Here is a 19,555-nt window from a genome sequence, read left to right on the forward strand (position 1 = left end):
CTCCTTCGCCTGTCCCAGTGTACCCTTCTTTCCGGGGGTTCAAAGTAAAGGATCCGTTCCCTAAATAAAGCTTCCCCCATGGGTTTTTGGACAGGCCAGGTGGAGGGGTTACGCCGGGGGGCTTCCAGTGGATAACGTCCTGTTCTCAGTCCCCCCCAAAGACTTGTGTCTTTATTGTGTTCATGTGTCTAGGCTGAGGCTCTTTAAGAAGAGCTTGAGACAGCCTTGAGAATGCTTTGGTTTCCTTTTGAGAATTAATGGCAGTCTGAAGTGGAAAATGACAGTGAAATGTGATTGATGGAGTGATGATGGAAACAGACAAATATCAGTAAACATGTCTACACAGACAGGTGTCGGGCGTCTATACTGATTGATGAGGCAGGAATGAGAGCCGGCTGTGACTAAACTTGGCTTTATTAACTTATTTAGCGTTCAGTCTCAACAGTTATTACTTTATATCTCCAATCACAGCCCCTATTTCATACTTTAAAAGTGGTCGGCACTCTTAACCAATGTCATTTTCAGTGTGTGAAGTTTTCAGGGCATGTTCATTTAGCCATGGAGTCATCAATAATGGGGTATCTTGTGCGAGTGAGGAAAGAGTGGTCTGATTAAGAGCACAAAATGCCCCATGTTTAGGTCTTAATAAATTCATTCAGACCTTGAAATCAACTCGCATTGCCAACTCTATTTTGGATCTGTGGCACTTGGTGACAACTGAAATGAGTATCTTTTTCACCGTCGTCATCTCTGTTCTTGCAGAGGAGTCACATTAAAAACAAAAAGAATGCACATTGACAACACAAATGCAGATGATGAAGACAATGATGATGACACTGATTATGATTCAAACCTCAAAAGCTGACACTCAAAAAACCTGCAACAATAAATAGGAGCTGGATTGTAAAATGACACTAATAAATAATCAAATAACAAATCCCAACTGTACTTTTCAAAGTGTAAAAAATAGATACTGAATAACAAGCCTCTGTCAAGGAAATCTGAAACAAAAAAGAGAGAGGAAAGCTATTCTATGCTCTCAGAACCAGAGGTAGGTAAAGAGACTAACACATGAAGGTACAGTAGTACTGGCATTCATTCATACATGAGCTCTTCACTTGCTCGGTAACAATCTTTTACAAAATTATCCAAAATATCTAGCATGAAAATCTACGGGAGACACATGAGCTGACACAGACAGGATGAATCAATGGCAGAATGGAGTGGCTCTTGATGTGTGTGTGTTTGTATGTGTATGAGTAGCAGTAGCAATAGAGTCCTGGTCCTGGATAGCTTCAGTATTTACACGTCCTTTGAATAAAGCTTTTCTCTCCGTATTTTTGGTTTTTGGTATTTGGGATTTTGGTATGGTTGTCGTTTTTTTTTTTGTCATTGTGTATTCCTCCTCCGCCTCCTCCTCAGGTAAATTTTTGGTTTAAACTTATCCTCCCTACTCCTCTTCCTTCAGACCCGCAGCTTTTCGAAATAATAAAAAAAAGGAAAACCTAAGCACAGTCCTCCTCTCCATTTTTTGTCCTTGCCGCCATTCCTTTGTCACATAGTAAAGTTATCTTTTGTCATTTTTGGTTTATGCACTCCGACATGCATCTCTGCCGTCTCTTTCGTCTCTTTGTTAAAGAGTCATTGGTCTGTTTTCCTTCAGAGCGAAAGAGTGGAGAGGCATCATGTCGATATCGCGCGTTATTGACAAAAGGTCCCACGTTGCCTCCTCCCCATCTGTTTGGATAGATAAAGATTTTTGGTTTCAATCTTCCCCTTTCCCCCCTTCTCCCCTCTTTCACTTCTTTCCCTCCCTCTCTCCTCTTTCATTATGTGTATTTTTGGCATCGAAAGACTGGGAGAGAAAGAGAGAGAGAGCCATTGCGAAAAAAATAACGGAAGAAGAGCGTAAGAGAGAGAAAGAGATAGCTTTGGTGTGAAAGGCGAGGTTCTCTTTCCTCCTTCCTCCTCCTCTCTGATTGGCCCTTGGCGTGGTCACTCAATCTTGGCTCCGCCCAGAGAGGGCGGGCTGTGTGCCATTTCGCTGGAGGAGCAGGAAGAGGCGGGGCTGGAGCAGGGGGAGGGGGAGCAGAGGGTGGGGCTGATGCTGCTGGCCGAGGGGAAGGGGGACGGCTGGGAGGCTTTGGCTATGGCGGCGCTGAGCAGTCCAGCGCCAGGGTTCTGGCCCATGTGGAGGAAGGCGGGGTGGTTGAGGAAGAGGGAGGAGGGGAGGCCCCCTCCCTGGCCCCCAGAGGCCCCCAGCATCACCTTACTACCCCCCTCAAGACTGGAAAGAGGCAGCTGGCCACCACTGGCTGCTAGGGCTGAGGGAGGGAGAGAAAAGAGAAAAAAGTTGAAGGAATATTTCACTTTTACAGTTTTTCAGAATCAACTTCATTTAAATTTTTGTTATTTGATATTTTTTGGCATTAAGTAAATGTTTGGTTTAAATTTATCCTTCCTACTCCTCTTCCTTCAAACCCTTCAAAATGGAAATTAAACGCAGTCCTCCACTCTATGTTTTGTCCTTGCTGACGCCATTCCTTTGTCACATAGTAAAGTTTGTTATCTGTAGCTCTAATGTTCAGCACTTTTGAGGGGCTGTTGTTTGTTATAAAGTGTTTTAATTTATGTTTTTGATCTATGAACTCTCTGTCAGCCTTCCTTATCTACCACTACTCAAGTTAATAATTTCCTACGAAACACAGCCAAGCCACAGAAAGTGCCTGAATGTGTTGCATTCAACAGAAGCAGCATAACTGTCACCATCTGTTTTAAATGAAAAGCACAGGGGACAGCTACAAGGTAAAAAGTGCTGCATGAACCTGTGTGTGTTTTTTGTGTTGGGGGGTTGGTATGGGTGGGACGCTTTAAAAATGTTTAATTTTTCCTCCCCAAAAAACCCACCATAATTTCAACACTGTGCCAATGGAGATAAAAGATTGTTGCAATAACTGAATGTGGTCTAATATCTGTAGCAAGCTAATTGTGTGTGTGATAATGCAACAGGAAAGCTGATATGAATGGTCTGTTGTTATGGAAATAAGGTATAGTTTCACGCACAAAATACTACATGTGAACACATGATGATACCAACAGCAATACAGATTTTTTTTCCATTGGAGATGAAGCATTAAGCACCCCTGTTACTCAAAGCTCAAAATGCCTTGTGGCTGCACTGTATTATGGTCTGTTGAGTCTACTTTTGTTGAAGAAACTGTTATTTCAGCTATTGATCTCTTGGCGTGTGAGTGTTGAGCATCAAAGTGGTGCGAAACGGTGAGCCAAAAATGTAGTTCTTGCTCTGTGACTCCAAAACTTGATATTTAAAGATGATCCTTTAAACGTTTTTTGTCAACATGTCAATTACTGCTGCACACATTCACGTAATTTCCCTAACAACAGTGTTTTCTGTGTCACAGTGTTTTATGGTGAATGAATGAAGAGATGAAAGGCTAAAGATGAGTGAGACAGCACAGACGCACAAGCGAAAACTTAGCCCGCACACGTTAACGTAGCCATCGCCATTCACACACAGTCACTTGATGGGATGGATTAATGGATGTTGATGGCAACATATGAGAAATAAGTCCATTCTTCCTCTCTACAACTCTCTGTCTCAGCTGCTTCACGCAGTTGATGAGCAGAAACCCTCAGCTGCCTATTCATCCATGTCTCCAGTCAGTAGTCTACCAGCGCGATTTGATTCACCTACCATGCATAACTGTATTACTCATCATCACACTTCTCTTTTTAATACATCCCTCTCCCTTTCTCGCCCTTGCACCACACAGTATGATTAAAAATTAGGTCTGCTTATGGCGGTCGGGACTCTTTGGTGGTCATTTCTGCAGGATTGCACACTTTCTTTTTTCTCTCCTGTGCTATTCTTGTATTGTTCTCAAGTGTAGGAAGGTGTGTGAGAGGGGATGTGTCGTGCACAGTATGTGGCTGAGTTTGAGCATTTATGTACGTGTAGGAGTGAATGAGAGACAGAGGTTTGTGTAAGTGTTTGAGAGGAGGGAAATGTTTTGTCAGTGTGCTGAACACAAAAACTCTCTTCTGGGTGTTTTAATGTATTCTGTGAGATTTTTCCAGTAATTAAATAATAACCTCCACCTCAGCCTTGAGGTCTATATTGTGTTTATAAGTGTTGCTGATGCTAAGTTTCTCCTGAAATAAACCCATTTCAGTGTCTCGCTTTCTCTGTCTCTCGCACACCTTGGATAGTGGCCAGGGGATTGTTACCTAGGAGGGCTTGGTTCATCCCTGTGTTTACTCCCATCACAGTGTTCCTGTTGTGTCACACACACACACACACACACACACACACACACACACACACACACAGCACCACACGTACACAAGCATATATACGGACACAACAGACAGGCAGAGGAGAAAAAGGCGAGAAAAAAAGCAGGTTTAGCAGCAAGGACAAGCAGAGGGCAAATTCAGCCCTGCACATATAAATAGCAGTAGTTTGCTGATAGGTGGCTGTACAGGCGTAAACAAGAGGTTAGAAATGCAGAAAGAAACAGGACATCTTGGAACATGTTATAAAACATCTAAACTCTCATTAACTATGCATTCATGTTAAACTATGGAAGTCATTAAATATAAGAACATAGAGCCTTCTGGATTAAACAAAAGTGTATTGTAAGTTTATTGTGTGTCTCTGTTGTATTCACCTCAAGTTTGCAGCAAAATCGGTGATGTAGTTAGACACGTCACCATTCTTTTTACCCATACGCCATAAGCTGTGAACACAAGAACCACACACACAAACACACACAGGGTTATAAAGCACTGCCACATAAGGGAAGCAGTGGCGCCAAATGGCATGTTGAGATATCGTGTGTGTGTGTGTGTGTGTGTGCACAAACAGTCATTGTGTGTGTGTATCAATCATTTAACTACAAACTGTAGGTGAACCCGAGCATGGTGCAGTGCAGTATTCATGGTGAGCATGTTTATGGAAATGTGTGGCTATGTGTAGTTACAGTTCGTGTTATGTGTGCTTAAATGTTTTGTCTAAAATGGATTCAGCTGCGGTAGCCACCACAGACCAAGTCATCATAAAAATTACTATTCAGATGAATTTTACCTCAAAAGAAGAAGAAAGCAAAAATAGCTGTAATACATAAAGGGTCACCCATATCATTAAATGAAATGGTATCTGGCCAGGCAGATACTGTGGACTATTTATTGTATTCCGACTTTGCAACATCCATCTATGAGATTGTTGCTGCCAAGCCAATACATTGGAGATAAATGGAATTGTGTCTGTGGGATTCACAGCAGTGAGAACCTATATAATAATAAAATTATTATTATAATATTATAATATAATTATATGTAACAGCAACACATTTTGAATTAGTTAATCTGGATAATATGTAGCACACACAGTTAATATTTTTATTATGAACCATTTGATAATTATAGTTGTTAATATGCTTTTTTTTCAGGACTCCTATCGACACCAAATCTTATTCCACTACCTCAGCAAAACCAAGGGACCCTGCTGTCTGCTCCAACTAGAATGGGACTCCAAGCACAGGTATGAAAGTAGAGCCAATAAAAAATATATGATGTGTTCTGTACATTATCCAGACTAAAAGGACCGAGGGATGTTGCTCTTAAATTCTTAAGCTGTAACATTACAAACCACAAAACAAGTTTGTACGACTTGCTGTCTATTTAGGATGGAGGACTAATGTGTAAAACAGCCCCACTTGAAGGCCGATGTGAATATAGAGCAGAGAGGGAAGATACTTGTTTAAATACGGGGATAAAGGCACACATTTTCAGACATCCTCTCCTGGAAGGTATTTATTGTGCTACACTCATTTGCCTATATGAAAAAAGAAATACTTTTGTAAAGATCAACAAAAGAGGGATTAAGGGAAAGTTCAAACCCTGCCAACTTTCTCACCTCTGAACACCTGGTGAATGAAGTGGGTGTGAATGTTGGATTGCCACATTCAGAAAGCTGTAGAAATTGTTAGGTGCAGCCCCTCATTCCAATATCAAAAAGGTGTGGGGGTTGAGGGTTAGGGTTAGGAAAGTTGAATTATCTGGCGAGCCCTTCTGTTGAAGCACACTGGCCCAGTGAAGAGACAGATATCTTAAAACCTGGCCAAATGAAACGAACTATCTGAAAGGCTAGATATCTCCAAAGCTAAGTGGAAAATAGGTTTTCTTTTCATAATTTGGTGGTGAACAGATATTTTAAAACCCCTCATTTGCCCTGACCATAACCGCAGTGAAGTAACTGTTTGGGGGAATCCCAGGTGGTGTATTGTTTCTTACCCTGTGTTAAGGTTGAGTGTGCTGTGGCTGGGAGTGGCTGGGCTGGCCGTGCTGCGGGGAGGAGGAGGAGGAGTCACTGGGGAGGGTGTGGAGCTGAGGGAGGGGTGGGTGGAGGTGAGGCTGGAAGTCAGGGGGCAGACGGGGGACATGGTTGTCACTGTTGTGCTGAGACTGGTCACAGCCTGCGACAGCTGGCTAGACATCTGGCAGAGAGAAAGAGAGACCGATTCTGAAACTACAGACAGCTGAATAACAGAGTTTATTACCAGCTTTTCACTAAAATACACGTACTGAGAAGACTGTGATGCATGTGTGTCCATTAAGCTAACAGGTGTAACAGTGATGTCGAGGTTGGATATTTACCATGTGAGGGCTGTAGCAGGGTGGTTTGTGCGTTGGAGGGGCAGAAGGGGGCTGGCTGGTCAGGGGAGGGGTAGCACTGGAGGGATTGATGCGTTTCTCTTTCTGCCGGCGGTTGCAGAACCAGACCCGGATCACCTCCTTCTCCATGTTGAGCTGCTCTGCGATCAGCAGTATCTCTTCTGAGGTAGGCTTCTGGTTCTGCAGGAGGGGAGGGCAGGAATTCAGATCATTTCAAGGAGTGCTACGTTTCAGCCACACGATTCAAAACATTAAAAACAATGAGGCATAAATCATTTGTATTAACACAAAGAGCAGAATCTGACATTTAAAAACTCTGTGAATAACGACACAACAAATGACTGTCCAGTATTAAGAGACTATGCTTTAAAATCTCATAAAACTCCTGTGGCCATTACAGCATTTTCACCATAATATATTTACATATATCAACTCTACAAAAACAAATTGTCTAGCAGGCTGAGATAAGTTATTATTAAATGAATCAGCCTCAGTCACAAAGTCGTTTTGTACTTGGGTCAGGCAAAAATCAATCACTGCAAGAAAAGCATTTGGATTACTTTTAGAGTGAACGATATAAAAATTTCAGCTTTTTAAAATTTCTAATAAAATGTCTTTATTTCTTTATTGAATAATAAGGTTATTTATCTTACCGTCATGAATGCGCGTTCCAGGGCCACGCGTACATTTGTTTCGATGCTGGTTCTCTTCTTTCTGCGGCGACCAGGAACGCCGTCGAAGCCCAGAGAGGAGGAGGACAGGGAGCTGGGGCTGGGTAGGGTACTGTCTATGGACATGGTTTCTGATGAAGGAAAACAAATACATACAGACTGAATGTCAGACTAATTATACTTGTCATACTCTCCTAGCATGTACTTTAAACACATAAACACATGAATGTAAAGTTATTTTGATGAGGGCTCACCTGCATCATTGAGCCACTTCTCCAGCAGTGGCTTCAGCTTGCACATGTTCTTAAAGCTCAGGTTGAGGGCTTCAAAGCGGGAGATTGTGGTCTGACTGAAGTCATTGCCATACAGCTTCCCCATGGCCAAGCCAACATCTCCCTGGTGGAAAGATAAAAGGAGGAAGTACCATTTTAGACAAGTCAAAACACAAAACATTCAACGCAGAGGTAACCTGCACATTCACACATATACGGTAGGAGTCTCTTCCTACCTGTGTGAAGCCTAGTTTGATGCGTCTCTGTTTGAAAGTGCGGGCGAATTGTTCCAGCTCCTCCAGGTCACTGGGCTCCTCGGGGTGAGAGGTCACTGAGGGTACCGTGGTCATGCCTCCACCGCCGCTCACCTCCATACTCTTATCTCGCTGTAGCTGGTACAACATCAGAGGAATGAAAGTGAGAACGAGAGGGAAAGAGAGAGGTGTTTGTTCACTGAAGATGACACTGTTTTCCTTTTCTGACTAAAGCATGAAAGTTTCCTCCTACCTGTGCTTGGAGTCCCATTCTAGTTGGAGCAGACAGCAGGGTCCCTTGGTTTTGCTGAGGTAGCGGAATAAGATTTGGTGTCGATAGGAGTCCTGAAAAAAAAGCATATTAACAACTATAATTATCAAAAAAGCAGATTTTGTGTTAACAACTCCCAAAACACAAACAATTATTCCAGTAAGAGGCCTGCCCACCTTGCTGGCCCTGCTGTGCCTTCGGGAGGAGGAACTGGGTGGGAGACGGGAGCGGGTGGCCGGGAACCAAGACCAACTGCTGAAGCTGCAGCAACTGCTGGATATCCTATTCAATCAGATCAGAGAGAGAATGAAAATGTATGAATTCACAAAGGATGGATGGAGGGCTCAGTCACACAAAAATGTCTGTATCTTATCTATCACCAGCCGAGGAAAGGAACAGATTTCGACATACACAAAACATAGAAGTAATCGGAAAAAATCTGTTATTGTATAACGTAACGTATGGAAAATGTGTGCATTCACTCAAGGTGGAAACTGTGAATCATGAAATATACGGTAGACATGTAAGAAGAATTGTTCCATGGCTGGCTCCTCAATCAAGCCGCTCATCAGAGAGTGGCTTTGATTGTTAGTCAGTACCTGGGCGGTGAGCTGGATTGGCTGGGAGAGGGTGAGCTGGGGAGGAGGAGGGACAGGGACACTTTGGGCTGTCTGTTCCTGTGTGCTCTGTCCCTGACCGTGGGACTGCGTCTGGACCTGATGCCCTGTTTGTCCCGCCTGCTGCTGCTGCTGCTGTTGCTGCTGCTGCTGCTGCTGCTGCTGCTGCTGCTGGGCTTGCTGATTTGCTGCTGCGGCTGCCTGAGCTTGCTGATTGGCTTGGGCGGCTGCGTGGGCAGCATGAGCGGCATGGGCTGCACTGGACTGCTGCACAGCTGCAGCCAGGAGCTGCGCCTGAGCCTGCTGCAGCAACAACTGCTGCTGTGCTGGCAACAAAGCTGTCAGCTGGTGAAGGGAACGAGTAGGAGAGGAGAGGAGAGGATTGACATAGTAAAAAAGGAAGAAATTTACACAGTAGCACAAAGAAGGAAACAAAGTCTTAAAAAAAGCAGCACAAGAGAAGCAAGCAAAGTAAAAGCAAAGCAGTGTGTGTGTGTGTCTGTGGGCACATGTTGCAAGTTTGTCTTACCCCTGCTAGCTGGGAGCCGGTCAGCATGAGCTGTGTATGTTGCAGGGCCGTCTGTGAGGGGGTCGGGCCGTGAGAGAGAGGAAGGGCCGGGGACATCTCACCGCACTCCTCCATCTTATTCTGTGTGGAAGACAGAAAAAAGAGGGGTAAATATAGAGGAACATTAATTTAAAAAAACATACATGCATCCAGAACATAATTCCTAAAATGAGCTTTCTTCTCTCAGAAGATTCCTCTTATCTCACTGCTGAAAAGAGTAATTACACGGTTCCTTACCAACATAAATCTAGCGAGTAACAAAGCATGTCTGCACTAAAAACACAGTCATAGAAAAACTACCCAGAACTTGAAACTGGTCAGAAAGGCCAATTACAAACATACAACTACATAAGCTTACCTGGCTATTTAAGATCATGCTAGGAAGCGATGATTATATCAATTTCAGTAATTTCTGTCAATGCTAATAATCAGTCACAAATAAGATGATCAGAAATGTGTATCTAGTCTGTCTCAGGTAATGAGAGTCCACTAGTCTCTCTTATTCTTGCACAAAGAGATGAATTATCTCTTCTCCCAGGATCAGGCATGTTTGCACTGGAAAGGGGCAAGTCTTCCAACTTACTGATTTGCATACAGCATCTCCTGTGGTATGCAAATGAGGAAGGTTTTACCTTTTGGCGAGTTGTGGCTTAATAGATTTATTTCAATTCTGAGACTTTGTGAATAGAGAGTGCCATCATACGCTCTACTCTCAGGGAATTTGTTTACATTCAAGGCTGGGTGGAGAGTCGACACATTATGGACCTCAACGTCGAACACGACAAAAGAGTAATTGAACACACAGCAATGAATACAAAGCGGAGGCAGCTATATTGTCAATAATCCTGTTGTGTGATACTGAAACACAAAAGATTCACAAACATAGGCCCAGACATTCGAACAGATGAGCACAGGCAGTTCAGTAACATGGACACACACACTCACACACACACACACACAGACACACACACACACACTCACACACACTCACACACACACACACACACAGTCACACACACACACTCACCTTGCTGCTGCTCAGTGATGGTGAAAGAGGAAAGGGATTGACTTTCATTGACTGAGCCTACAGGAGGAAAATTAGAAACTTCATATCAGAAATGACTGCCAAAAATCAACTTCAAGTGCATTTTATTTTATATTATTCTCTTTTCTTTTCACAACAAACTTTACCAACAGAAAAAATGTTCTTTTCAAACAGTTGTTTTAGTGATTTACCAAGCAAAAACACTCACCGCTTCCAACTGCTTAATTTGTCAACTGAATTTGTTTGTATTTTACACTGTTAATTGAACAAAACAAGTAACCCAAGATGTCACCTTAGCCTGTGAGAAACTGTGATGTGCATTTTTTACTATTTTATGACATCATATGGACTAAACGATTAAATGAAAAAGAATCGACACGTTAATTGATAACGGAAATAATCAGCCGCACAAATATCTGGCATATCTGTTATCTCTTGTGGTGCATCAGTTATGTAGGTGAAAGAGGTGGGAGATAAACGTAATGATCACAGGAGTCAGATGTACCTGGTGATTCGATTCAGGTCCATTCCGCTCTGAGTCTGCGTGGGAGGGAAAGGAAAAAGTGAGAAATTGATCACGTGTTAGAGTACAAATGCACAAACAGACAACCGCAATATACAGTGCTACGTATGTAGAACTTTTTACATACAATATACTGGTACATATGTATCATGATTATTTGCCGCCACAGCAGCACATCTTACCTGTGCCCTCCAGTGGTGAGTCAGCCCCCGCTTTCTCCACCTCTAGTGCCTTTGACATCCTGATATCTGTAACAGGAAGACACACGAATAAGTAAGTCAGCATGATTGATTCTTAAATCTGGTGTCAGACAAAAAATGCAGACAGAAGCAGAATAATAGATGTTTATGAAGCAGGTAATCAGAATCTTGATGACGAAAGGGGAAAGAGTTTGGCCAGGGTGTTGATCTTATTTAGGTTAGGGTTAAGTGTTTTCAGGTTACAGACCTACACACTGTACACCAAACAATGGGGCTGAATCATTCACAAGTTGAATCCAGCCCACATCCATTCATTCTTTCCAATCAGTGGTTTAACATACGAGTAGGCTGACCCAAGGTGATTGCTTGTTCTAAATTTAACCCAAGGTGTTTATGTGGGAGCAATTTTGCACTAAAAAAGTCTCATGTTGTGTGTCACTCATGACAAGACCACATCACTTCCTGGTTGATACTGTATTGGGACAGTCCCTATGGCAACAGCAGTGAAGGGAGGGTGGCAAGAAATTGATTAATTTAATTCTGTTTACTACAAAAGTTATGAGGCATTTTGGCGGCAGAGAGGATGATTTGAGGAAAGATTTGAGCGAATGTGAGCGTGTGTGTGTAAATGTCTGTGTACCTGTGTGTATGCAGTAGTTTTGTTTTGTTACTCCATGGTATTATCTCACTATAAGCCTTTTTATTTGTCTGAAACCACAAACTGTGAGACAACTTTTTGTTCTGTCCATTTGAAACTTTTTTCTCTCTTGTTCTCTCTCTCCCTGACAAGCGTGCACATACACACACACACACACACGCACACGAATACACAGCTACTTCCCTTTTGTGAAAACATGCAAATCTGCCCAACGACCAACTAATTATATCTGCCACCTGCATAATAAACTCTCAGTCCTCCTTTTTCTCTCCCCCCCACCCTCTGCATCTCTTCTCTCTTCATCCTTGTTGTTTCTCATGTTGCAGATGAGCAATGACACTATGGCAATGGGATTTTCACATCAGCTTATTGCTGTGCTTTTATCAAAGCAATACAGAAAATACTCTTATTTGACTTTCTTCATCGCCAACAAGCAGGTGGTCAAGCATGGTTTCACCATTGGGGGGCAGCAGTGACACATGGAGAAGATGACAAACCTGCTCCACTGACCACCAGTGCAATCAATATAAGGGAAGAAGTCATAGATAAAGTGAGACACTACCTGATCAAAATAATATTCAACACACTTGTTTCAGTGAAACAAATGTGACAAAAGTGGACTTTGGTACATGCAGTGTCTTTCGGGGAAGGGGGAAGTGGCGGTCAGCTAGAAAAGCTCCACTCTGCCGCCACACAGGCTAAAACCCAGGGTCAGGGAACACATGCACACTGACCACAGGATTTCCCTCAAATAAATGGACTTTTGCAAAAAGCTAATTTGGTCACCAGCCATGTGGATGCAAACTTGGTTAATCTATTATTAGGGTCAGTTTGTGGTAATCCCAAAGTTACATATACAATATAGTACTGTTTTGGTAATATATGGCATGGCTGAAACTGTCCAATGTTGCTCAATGTCTGGTGAAAAACCACTGAATCTGCAACATGTACAAACAATACAAAAAACGTCATGTCTTCCTCTCAAGATACACACATTTAAAACATTAACAAATTGTAATGCAAAATAGAATTAAGAATATTTGTTACTTGGATTACATCGGACTATTGTGTGCTCAAATAATCAGTATGTACAGTGTACAATACCAAAGCCAAATCCACCATATAAAATGATTGTCCAGCTCATAAAACAGTTGTAACGTGAAGTTCCCAAAGTGCTGCCTCTTGTACTGTACTGCCTGCTCGCAGGACACACGGGGAAGGTGTATATTGATTCATGGCTCAAAATGGCCTACAGACAGTAGCATGGTGGATAATGTGGTCAGTAATACAGTGGTGGGACAGTATATCAAGATGCTGTGTCTTTTTCTCACTTCCCCTCGCGACTTCCCCTTGTACCGGGTTGAACGCATAGTGCTAAACCCAACACTTACTGTCAGTGAGGCTATTAATATTAGCCTGTTCTCTCTCACTCTCTCTCACTCTCTTTCACTCTATCTTTTAAAAACCTCCCACTCTTTTACAACACATTGCTGCACACACAAACACACAGCTAATATTTATTTGACACAGAGCAGAGCTACATGTTATTAATTGTACCATTTTAATGAACTTCTCTGACTTAATTTGAGAATGAGAGGCAGCATCTCTTAACAGTGGCTCATAGTTTGTCTTTAAGGGGTAAAAACTTAATTTCCAGTAATGTTAAGAAGCATTTTTCCATGTATAAGGTTAAATTACCACGTCTATTTTGCCCATCGTTAAGCTGTTACAGCATATGCTAATCTTACAACAAAGCTCAGAGTTTATCTTTGACCCTGTGAGAGCCACACAATACTCACTGTTTCTGAAACAGACCAAATTTAATGCTGTATAATCCTGTGTCATGAATAAATGACGCAACAGAAAGGAACGAGGAACAAAAGTGTCTGTGCTCAGGCTGGACTGTTTCTGTTATTCTCCTCTGGGTATTTTGGCTGAGATGAAACTCCACTGCAACCACCCTTAACCCCCCCCCAACACCCCCCCCCCCCCCCCCCCCCCCCCCCCCCCCCCCCCCCCCCCCCCCCCCCCCCCCCCCCACCACCCCACTTCCTGATTCAGGACACAACCCCATCGCCAAGGGGGGTGTCTGGGAACCGGAGTCATCACACCTATTAACGACAGATTTCAAAAACCAAGCAGCGCTGAGGGGTGCCTAATTTTGATTGCAAAGGAATATTTTCCATTTAAAAGTTAGCCTCAAAAAGTCTGCTAACCAGCTCAATAGCTTTAGCACATCTGCATGAGGACAACATTTCAGCATGAAACAAGGAGCTGAACAAAGAAAAATAAGAGTGAATAAGTAGATCATGACAGAATATTTAAGAATAAAGGAAAGGAATTGAAAAGGAAAATCTAACAATACAGTAAGAAGCTAAATTAAAACCTGAGATGTGACAGCAAATTCAGGTTGACCATCAAGGATGTGACATTTTATTATGGTCTGTGCTGCTGACATTGTTTCATCAGTGTTAAGTTTGTCAATTAAAACATAACCTACTGTGTCTCCGTAAAAAATACTAAATACTAAAGACGTAAAATGCTAAATATAAGCACATAAAATACCTTACATATGCAAATGCTGCTGGAATATAAGCAGATGTCACGGTGGCAGGTCTTTGACAGTGAGAACCATGACAATTTAAACTATATGCAGAATTATGTTCATTTTTCAGAGTAAAACAAATATGTTTTCAATTAATGCATTGATGCACTTTGAGAACATGAGCAGGGATGTAAATGCAGAAGGTGAGACTCTTCATGACCATACAACACATACACATTAAAATTGGGGAAACGCCTCTTTGTAGCCAAAGGCAACACTTAATATTTCTCATTTATTCATTTACAATTCTGGCATAAATTAGCAAAACTGCTGACCTGTTTAATCAACGTTAACGTGACCCAGATAGTAGAATGCGAAAAAGAATTATACAAAATCATCATCATTTTTCACTATTAAAATGAATCATTCCATTTTTTTACGAGAATATTTTTGTTAACATTCTAAATAAATCCACTAATATACACTAATATGGACCTTTGTTTGTATTTGCAATGTGATGTAATGATATGTCACTCTGGTTTGAATAACTCACGGTCACAGCAGTGACCACAACAGGTTAAGAAGTGATTCTAAGTGGTTTTTATTAACTAATGAATCACTTATCGATAGACACAGCACATTGTCAAAGAAATCTGTAATTCTTTAGAAATCATAACAGCCCATCAAAGACTGAGAAACATGAGCTAATTGACATTTTAAAATATTTTTCTGGTAATTGGTGAGTCAGTTAACAACCTGCTGTGCTTTTCTCTTCAGCTAAGACTGTGACTACCACTTCTTTCAGCCTGAGCTGAGCCCCCAAACAAGGCCCGTATAGGGCAAGAACTGTCACATTTTGTTCTGCTTTGTTTTCATACCAATTTTAAAATACTGATGACAATGATTTTAGGCTTTTCCCCTTTCAAGTGTCTGTCTTTTTGTTTAAGTATATTTGCATCTGTGTGCTTTCAAAACGTGCTTTGAATGAACAGAAAAATTTATATTTGAAAATGAGCAAAGCAATAATCAGTGCAACCCTCCCATTCCTCCAACACACACACACATGCACAGAAAGTTAACACCGGTTTCAAAGTTGCACGGCAAGAAACCTTACCAGTTAAATATCTCTGAACTGAACACATATGTAACGCGGTGCTAAGCAATATAAAGAATGAGGGGTTTTATGATGACAAATAAAAATTAATTAAAATCACAATATAGAAAAACACTGGCGAGATGTGCAAGCTGCAACACTGGTATTTCATTACCAGTGCATATCAAAAAACTTTTTTACTATATTTTCTTCAATCTTTTTTAGCATTCAGTATTCAGTATAAACACAAACACACACTTATACACACACAGAGGCATGCTATGGGCGAGGTGTCTGACCTTTCCCTCTGCCTGCGACAGGCGTCCACCCATCCATCCATCCATCCATCCACATCTTTCTCTTCGTACCACCTCTCCCTCTTTGATGCTCTCTAATTAGCTCAGCTTGTTAGACTCAGTGGTATTAATCAACAGCGTAGACACAGTTCTCTTTCTCTCTCTCTCTCTCTCTCTCTCTCTCTCTCTCACACACACACACAAACACAAGAACACACATACACACATACACACACACACAGTGTCCTCTCCGTCACGCAAAGCTTAATTGGTCTTGGTAAATGAAGGCCAGCAGAGAGAGGGCTGCACAGACAGTCACTCACCTGGCAACCACATACTGGAGAAGTCCTTTGCCGCTATAGCTGCTGTCTTGGTCATATCTGTGTCTGTGTGAGAGAGTGTGTGTCCGCTATGTAAAGAAAAACTCTCACTCTCCCCCGTCTCTGTCTCTCTCTAACCAAAAAGGAGGAGTGTATTAAACCATATGGTTGAGAGAATCACTCTCTCCCTCCCTCTCCCTCTCTCTCTCTCTCTCTCTCTCACACAAACGCACATGACAGTCCACACCCCCAAGCCCCACCCCCCACCCCACATCCTGCAGCAGAACAGGAAGTAAGCCTCAAAAGAATAGGGACTTGGCACAGAGGAGAGAAAAATACAAAAAAGAAAAGAAAGAAAGGGGGACACGCAAGAGGTTAGGGAGTGGGAGAGAGTGAGTGAGTGAGCGAGCAGATCGAATAGATAGACAAGGTGAAAAAGAGGGGGATGACGGGTGCAGATGGAAAGTGATGGCGCGGCTGGAAACAGCCACTCACACACGCTCACTCACGCAAGAGAAAAACAGCAAGCTTGACATTCTGACCGAAGAGTGTGTGATACATTTGTACAACATATGACCCAGTGTGCCTTCAAAAACCTATCCAAACCTCAAGTGATGAGACTTTTTCCTCTACTCTAAGTTATTTTAACAAGCTCCTGTTTCTTCTACCATGAGTCATGACCATCTGTCCTCGGTCATATCTGTGTCTATGTCAAGACTGTGGGATTGTTGTTAGCGAGTACATCGGTGGGTGTAAGGTGGTCTGTCGAGGGAGTTTGGCACAAACAAGAGAAGATGTGAGACATCCTCAGCTAAGTTTACCAGCCACAGCTCCACTCAAACCCAAGCGGAAGGAAAAAGTCAGTCACAACAATCACTGTACTACTGACCACGACATACTGTGGGCTGCACACAGTGTTACCCCACACAAAGCCACACACTAAATTGGTACATGTGACAGGTAGTCGTGGAATGAAAGTGGAACATTATAGATAAACGAGATATGAGCCTCTATCAGTGCCGCCCACTAGGATTAACAGACTAAGAAGCTGCTAAATAAGTGAAAATATGATGTCGGGGAATGATCTTGAGGAAATAGAATAGCGTGTTTCAGCAGAAATACTGCCTAGACTTTTAAATCTGAAAGTGTCGAGGTGCTACTCTGACAGCAGGCTGAGCTGACCACAAGGTGGCACTCTTGATTCTCAAATCCTGATGAGTGAACAGGCTCCATCTACGGAAGAGGAGAGGAGGCAGCCCACTGATCACCCCCTCCTTCTCTTTGCTTTTCCCTTGGTCCGAGTTCACTAATTCAAAAGCTAACGGCAGCAGAGTTCCCAAGTTTAACCTTATAAATACTTTATGTGGTGATTTACAACAGTCCAATGTACTGCTGGATAGACGCTCACTGAGCATATAGCACTGCACTGGAGGTGCCCTCAGTTATTCATCTTCATCCTCAAATACATACAAAATACTGATGTTCTGACACATGTAAATATATATTTACCATTAAGACAATATCAGTATAGAAACTTTGGTGAGATGGGTACAGAGCTTTCCTATAAATGCAAAATATTCTTTGGTAAATAGCTGGATTTAGAGCTGATCAGTCGATTAACATCCAACACTGGCAACTATTATGATAGTTGATTAATTATTTTGGTGATTTTTCCAAAAGCCTAACTTCTCAAAGTGAGGATTTGCTGCTTTGTCATTTAGTAAACTGAATGTCTTTGAGTTTTGGCCTCATGATCTGATAAAACAAGGAATTCGAGGATGCCATCTTAGACCGAAACTCTGATGGGGGTTTCATTTATTAATCTAGAAAATAATCTGATTGTAAAAATAATCATTAATTATAGCTCTAGCGAGATTTGCTTGTTCTTTCTTTTTTGTGGTACTAATCAAACATACAACTAATATAGCAGCCCAAGATCTGCCAGACTCCAGACAGACTTAAATCCTGAGACAAATCTTCAGTTTCACCAATTTATTTGGAGGTAAGGTTTTGACCCAATCAGTGGCCAGGCCTGTCCGAGGACTTTGACAGACTGCACGTTGGGAAGGGGGCGTCTCTTTGGGTCAGAGGTCGTCTGGGCAGCCTGGCTTTGGCCGTGACCTTTGTTCAAACTGCAATCTACCCACATAACTACCACAGTGTGTATCTTTGCATGTGTACGTCTGAGAAGTAAGTAATAAGTGGTTGGTAAAATTTAATTGTGCTAAAGTGTGAGTGTGTGTGCCATACACACAAACACAAACACAAACAAACAGACACACACAAACACACACACACACACATACGCACCTCCTTCCTGCCCCAGCAAGGTCTGAATCTTGGTTACCCTGGAAACCAGGCCTCGCAACACTACAGCCTCGCCATTTAGATGATATTGGGATGATGAGAAATGGTCTCAATTATGCTGACCTATTAACACATACTTTATAACAAACTGTGATATTATTAACTTGGAAAATAAACTAAATTAATATAAAAAAGTATTAATTTGATTATTATTATTAGCGAATATGAGGTATGTTTGCGCAGAGTGTGTTTTGGTCACCACCAGAAGTTATGTTTATAAGATAACAAACACACACACCAACACACACACTCATACACACATACACAATGTGATAGTGGGACCCCAGGGAGGAGGATGGGGGGAGGCTGAGGCCTCTAGAGCGCCATCAATCACTCCAATGTCAGGGAGAGTGGGAGAGGCAGGGGGTTACTAAGAGTGAGAAAAAGAGGAGTAGTAAATAAAAAAAAAGGAAGGGAATGAAGGAGAAGGGAACGAGTGATGGTGGGAGACTGAGAGACAGGGATAAAAAGATAAAAGATGTTAGCTGGGGGTGAGGAAGGTGGGAGGAGACTGTATGTATAATGGGTCATTGCAGGGACAATTCAGAGGTCTCCAAACCAGTTCAGCATCCCTCTACGGCTCGGTCCTCCTATATCTAGTGCAGCCTCAAGCCTGGAGCGCACACTGGCTCTAATTCATATAATCCATCATATTCCTCTTCTTATAGAGGGGACAGAACACGGCTCAGTGATGGACAAACCAAGTCCTCTGCACAGTCCAACAGCAAGGCTATATTCTACAAGGTGAGAGATTTAAAATTTAGTCTAGTGTATAGTTGTGTGTGTGCAGGTGTAGCCCCATGAGGAGTTGTAGGATTATAAACAGTAGGTCTAGAAGTGTGTAGACTACAGAGGTTGAGGTTTTGTATGAGAAGCAGCAGGGGCTATAACACACTCACACTGTTGGCTGCCATGGGACCGGTGCCATGTCACACACACATACAAGCCTCCTACACTATTCCTAACACCTATTCCTCTCCTGTCCTTAAACCTCTCAATCGCTGCTTTTCCTCTGGCCCCACCGCCCCTCCATCCCTCTCTCACACCATTCCCCTCTTCTCTATATCATCTCGGCAGCCCATAGGGAGCTTGTCTAGACAGACACCACTCTCTCCCACGGCGTTACCAAGGTTGAAGCTCAAATCTTTTTCTTCGCTCC

At 42.4% G+C, this 19,555-nt stretch overlaps 1 protein-coding gene across 8 annotated transcripts in view; it reads right to left on the reverse strand.

The window, feature by feature from the left end:
- Nucleotides 1-396: 396 nt before the first annotated feature.
- Nucleotides 397-19,555, reverse strand: part of pou2f2a (POU class 2 homeobox 2a) — a 63,450-nt gene continuing 44,291 nt past the window's right edge. For 3 of the 8 annotated variants that reach the window (XM_046045901.1, XM_046045897.1, XM_046045899.1), the window contains 15 exons: nt 11,100-11,165; nt 10,900-10,934; nt 10,377-10,433; nt 9,311-9,430; nt 8,764-9,126; nt 8,341-8,446; nt 8,147-8,238; nt 7,876-8,031; nt 7,622-7,763; nt 7,350-7,498; nt 6,679-6,876; nt 6,316-6,518; nt 4,692-4,760; nt 4,222-4,295; nt 397-2,324 (listed from right to left, as the gene is read on the reverse strand). In XM_046045901.1, the coding sequence (XP_045901857.1) occupies nt 1,996-2,324; nt 4,222-4,295; nt 4,692-4,760; nt 6,316-6,518; nt 6,679-6,876; nt 7,350-7,498; nt 7,622-7,763; nt 7,876-8,031; nt 8,147-8,238; nt 8,341-8,446; nt 8,764-9,126; nt 9,311-9,430; nt 10,377-10,433; nt 10,900-10,934; nt 11,100-11,165 (2,159 nt within the window). In that variant the 3' untranslated portion in view covers nt 397-1,995. Of the gene's footprint in view, nt 2,325-4,221; nt 4,296-4,691; nt 4,761-6,315; nt 6,519-6,678; nt 6,877-7,349; nt 7,499-7,621; nt 7,764-7,875; nt 8,032-8,146; nt 8,239-8,340; nt 8,447-8,763; nt 9,127-9,310; nt 9,431-10,376; nt 10,434-10,899; nt 10,935-11,099; nt 11,166-11,364; nt 11,455-19,555 lie in introns of those variants that run through there. The other 5 variants (XM_046045904.1, XM_046045905.1, XM_046045900.1 and 2 more) reach the window with 4 other exon arrangements.

The sequence above is a fragment of the Micropterus dolomieu genome, linkage group LG03 (genome assembly GCF_021292245.1).
Source record: "Micropterus dolomieu isolate WLL.071019.BEF.003 ecotype Adirondacks linkage group LG03, ASM2129224v1, whole genome shotgun sequence".
Taxonomy (NCBI): Eukaryota; Metazoa; Chordata; class Actinopteri; order Centrarchiformes; family Centrarchidae; genus Micropterus; species Micropterus dolomieu.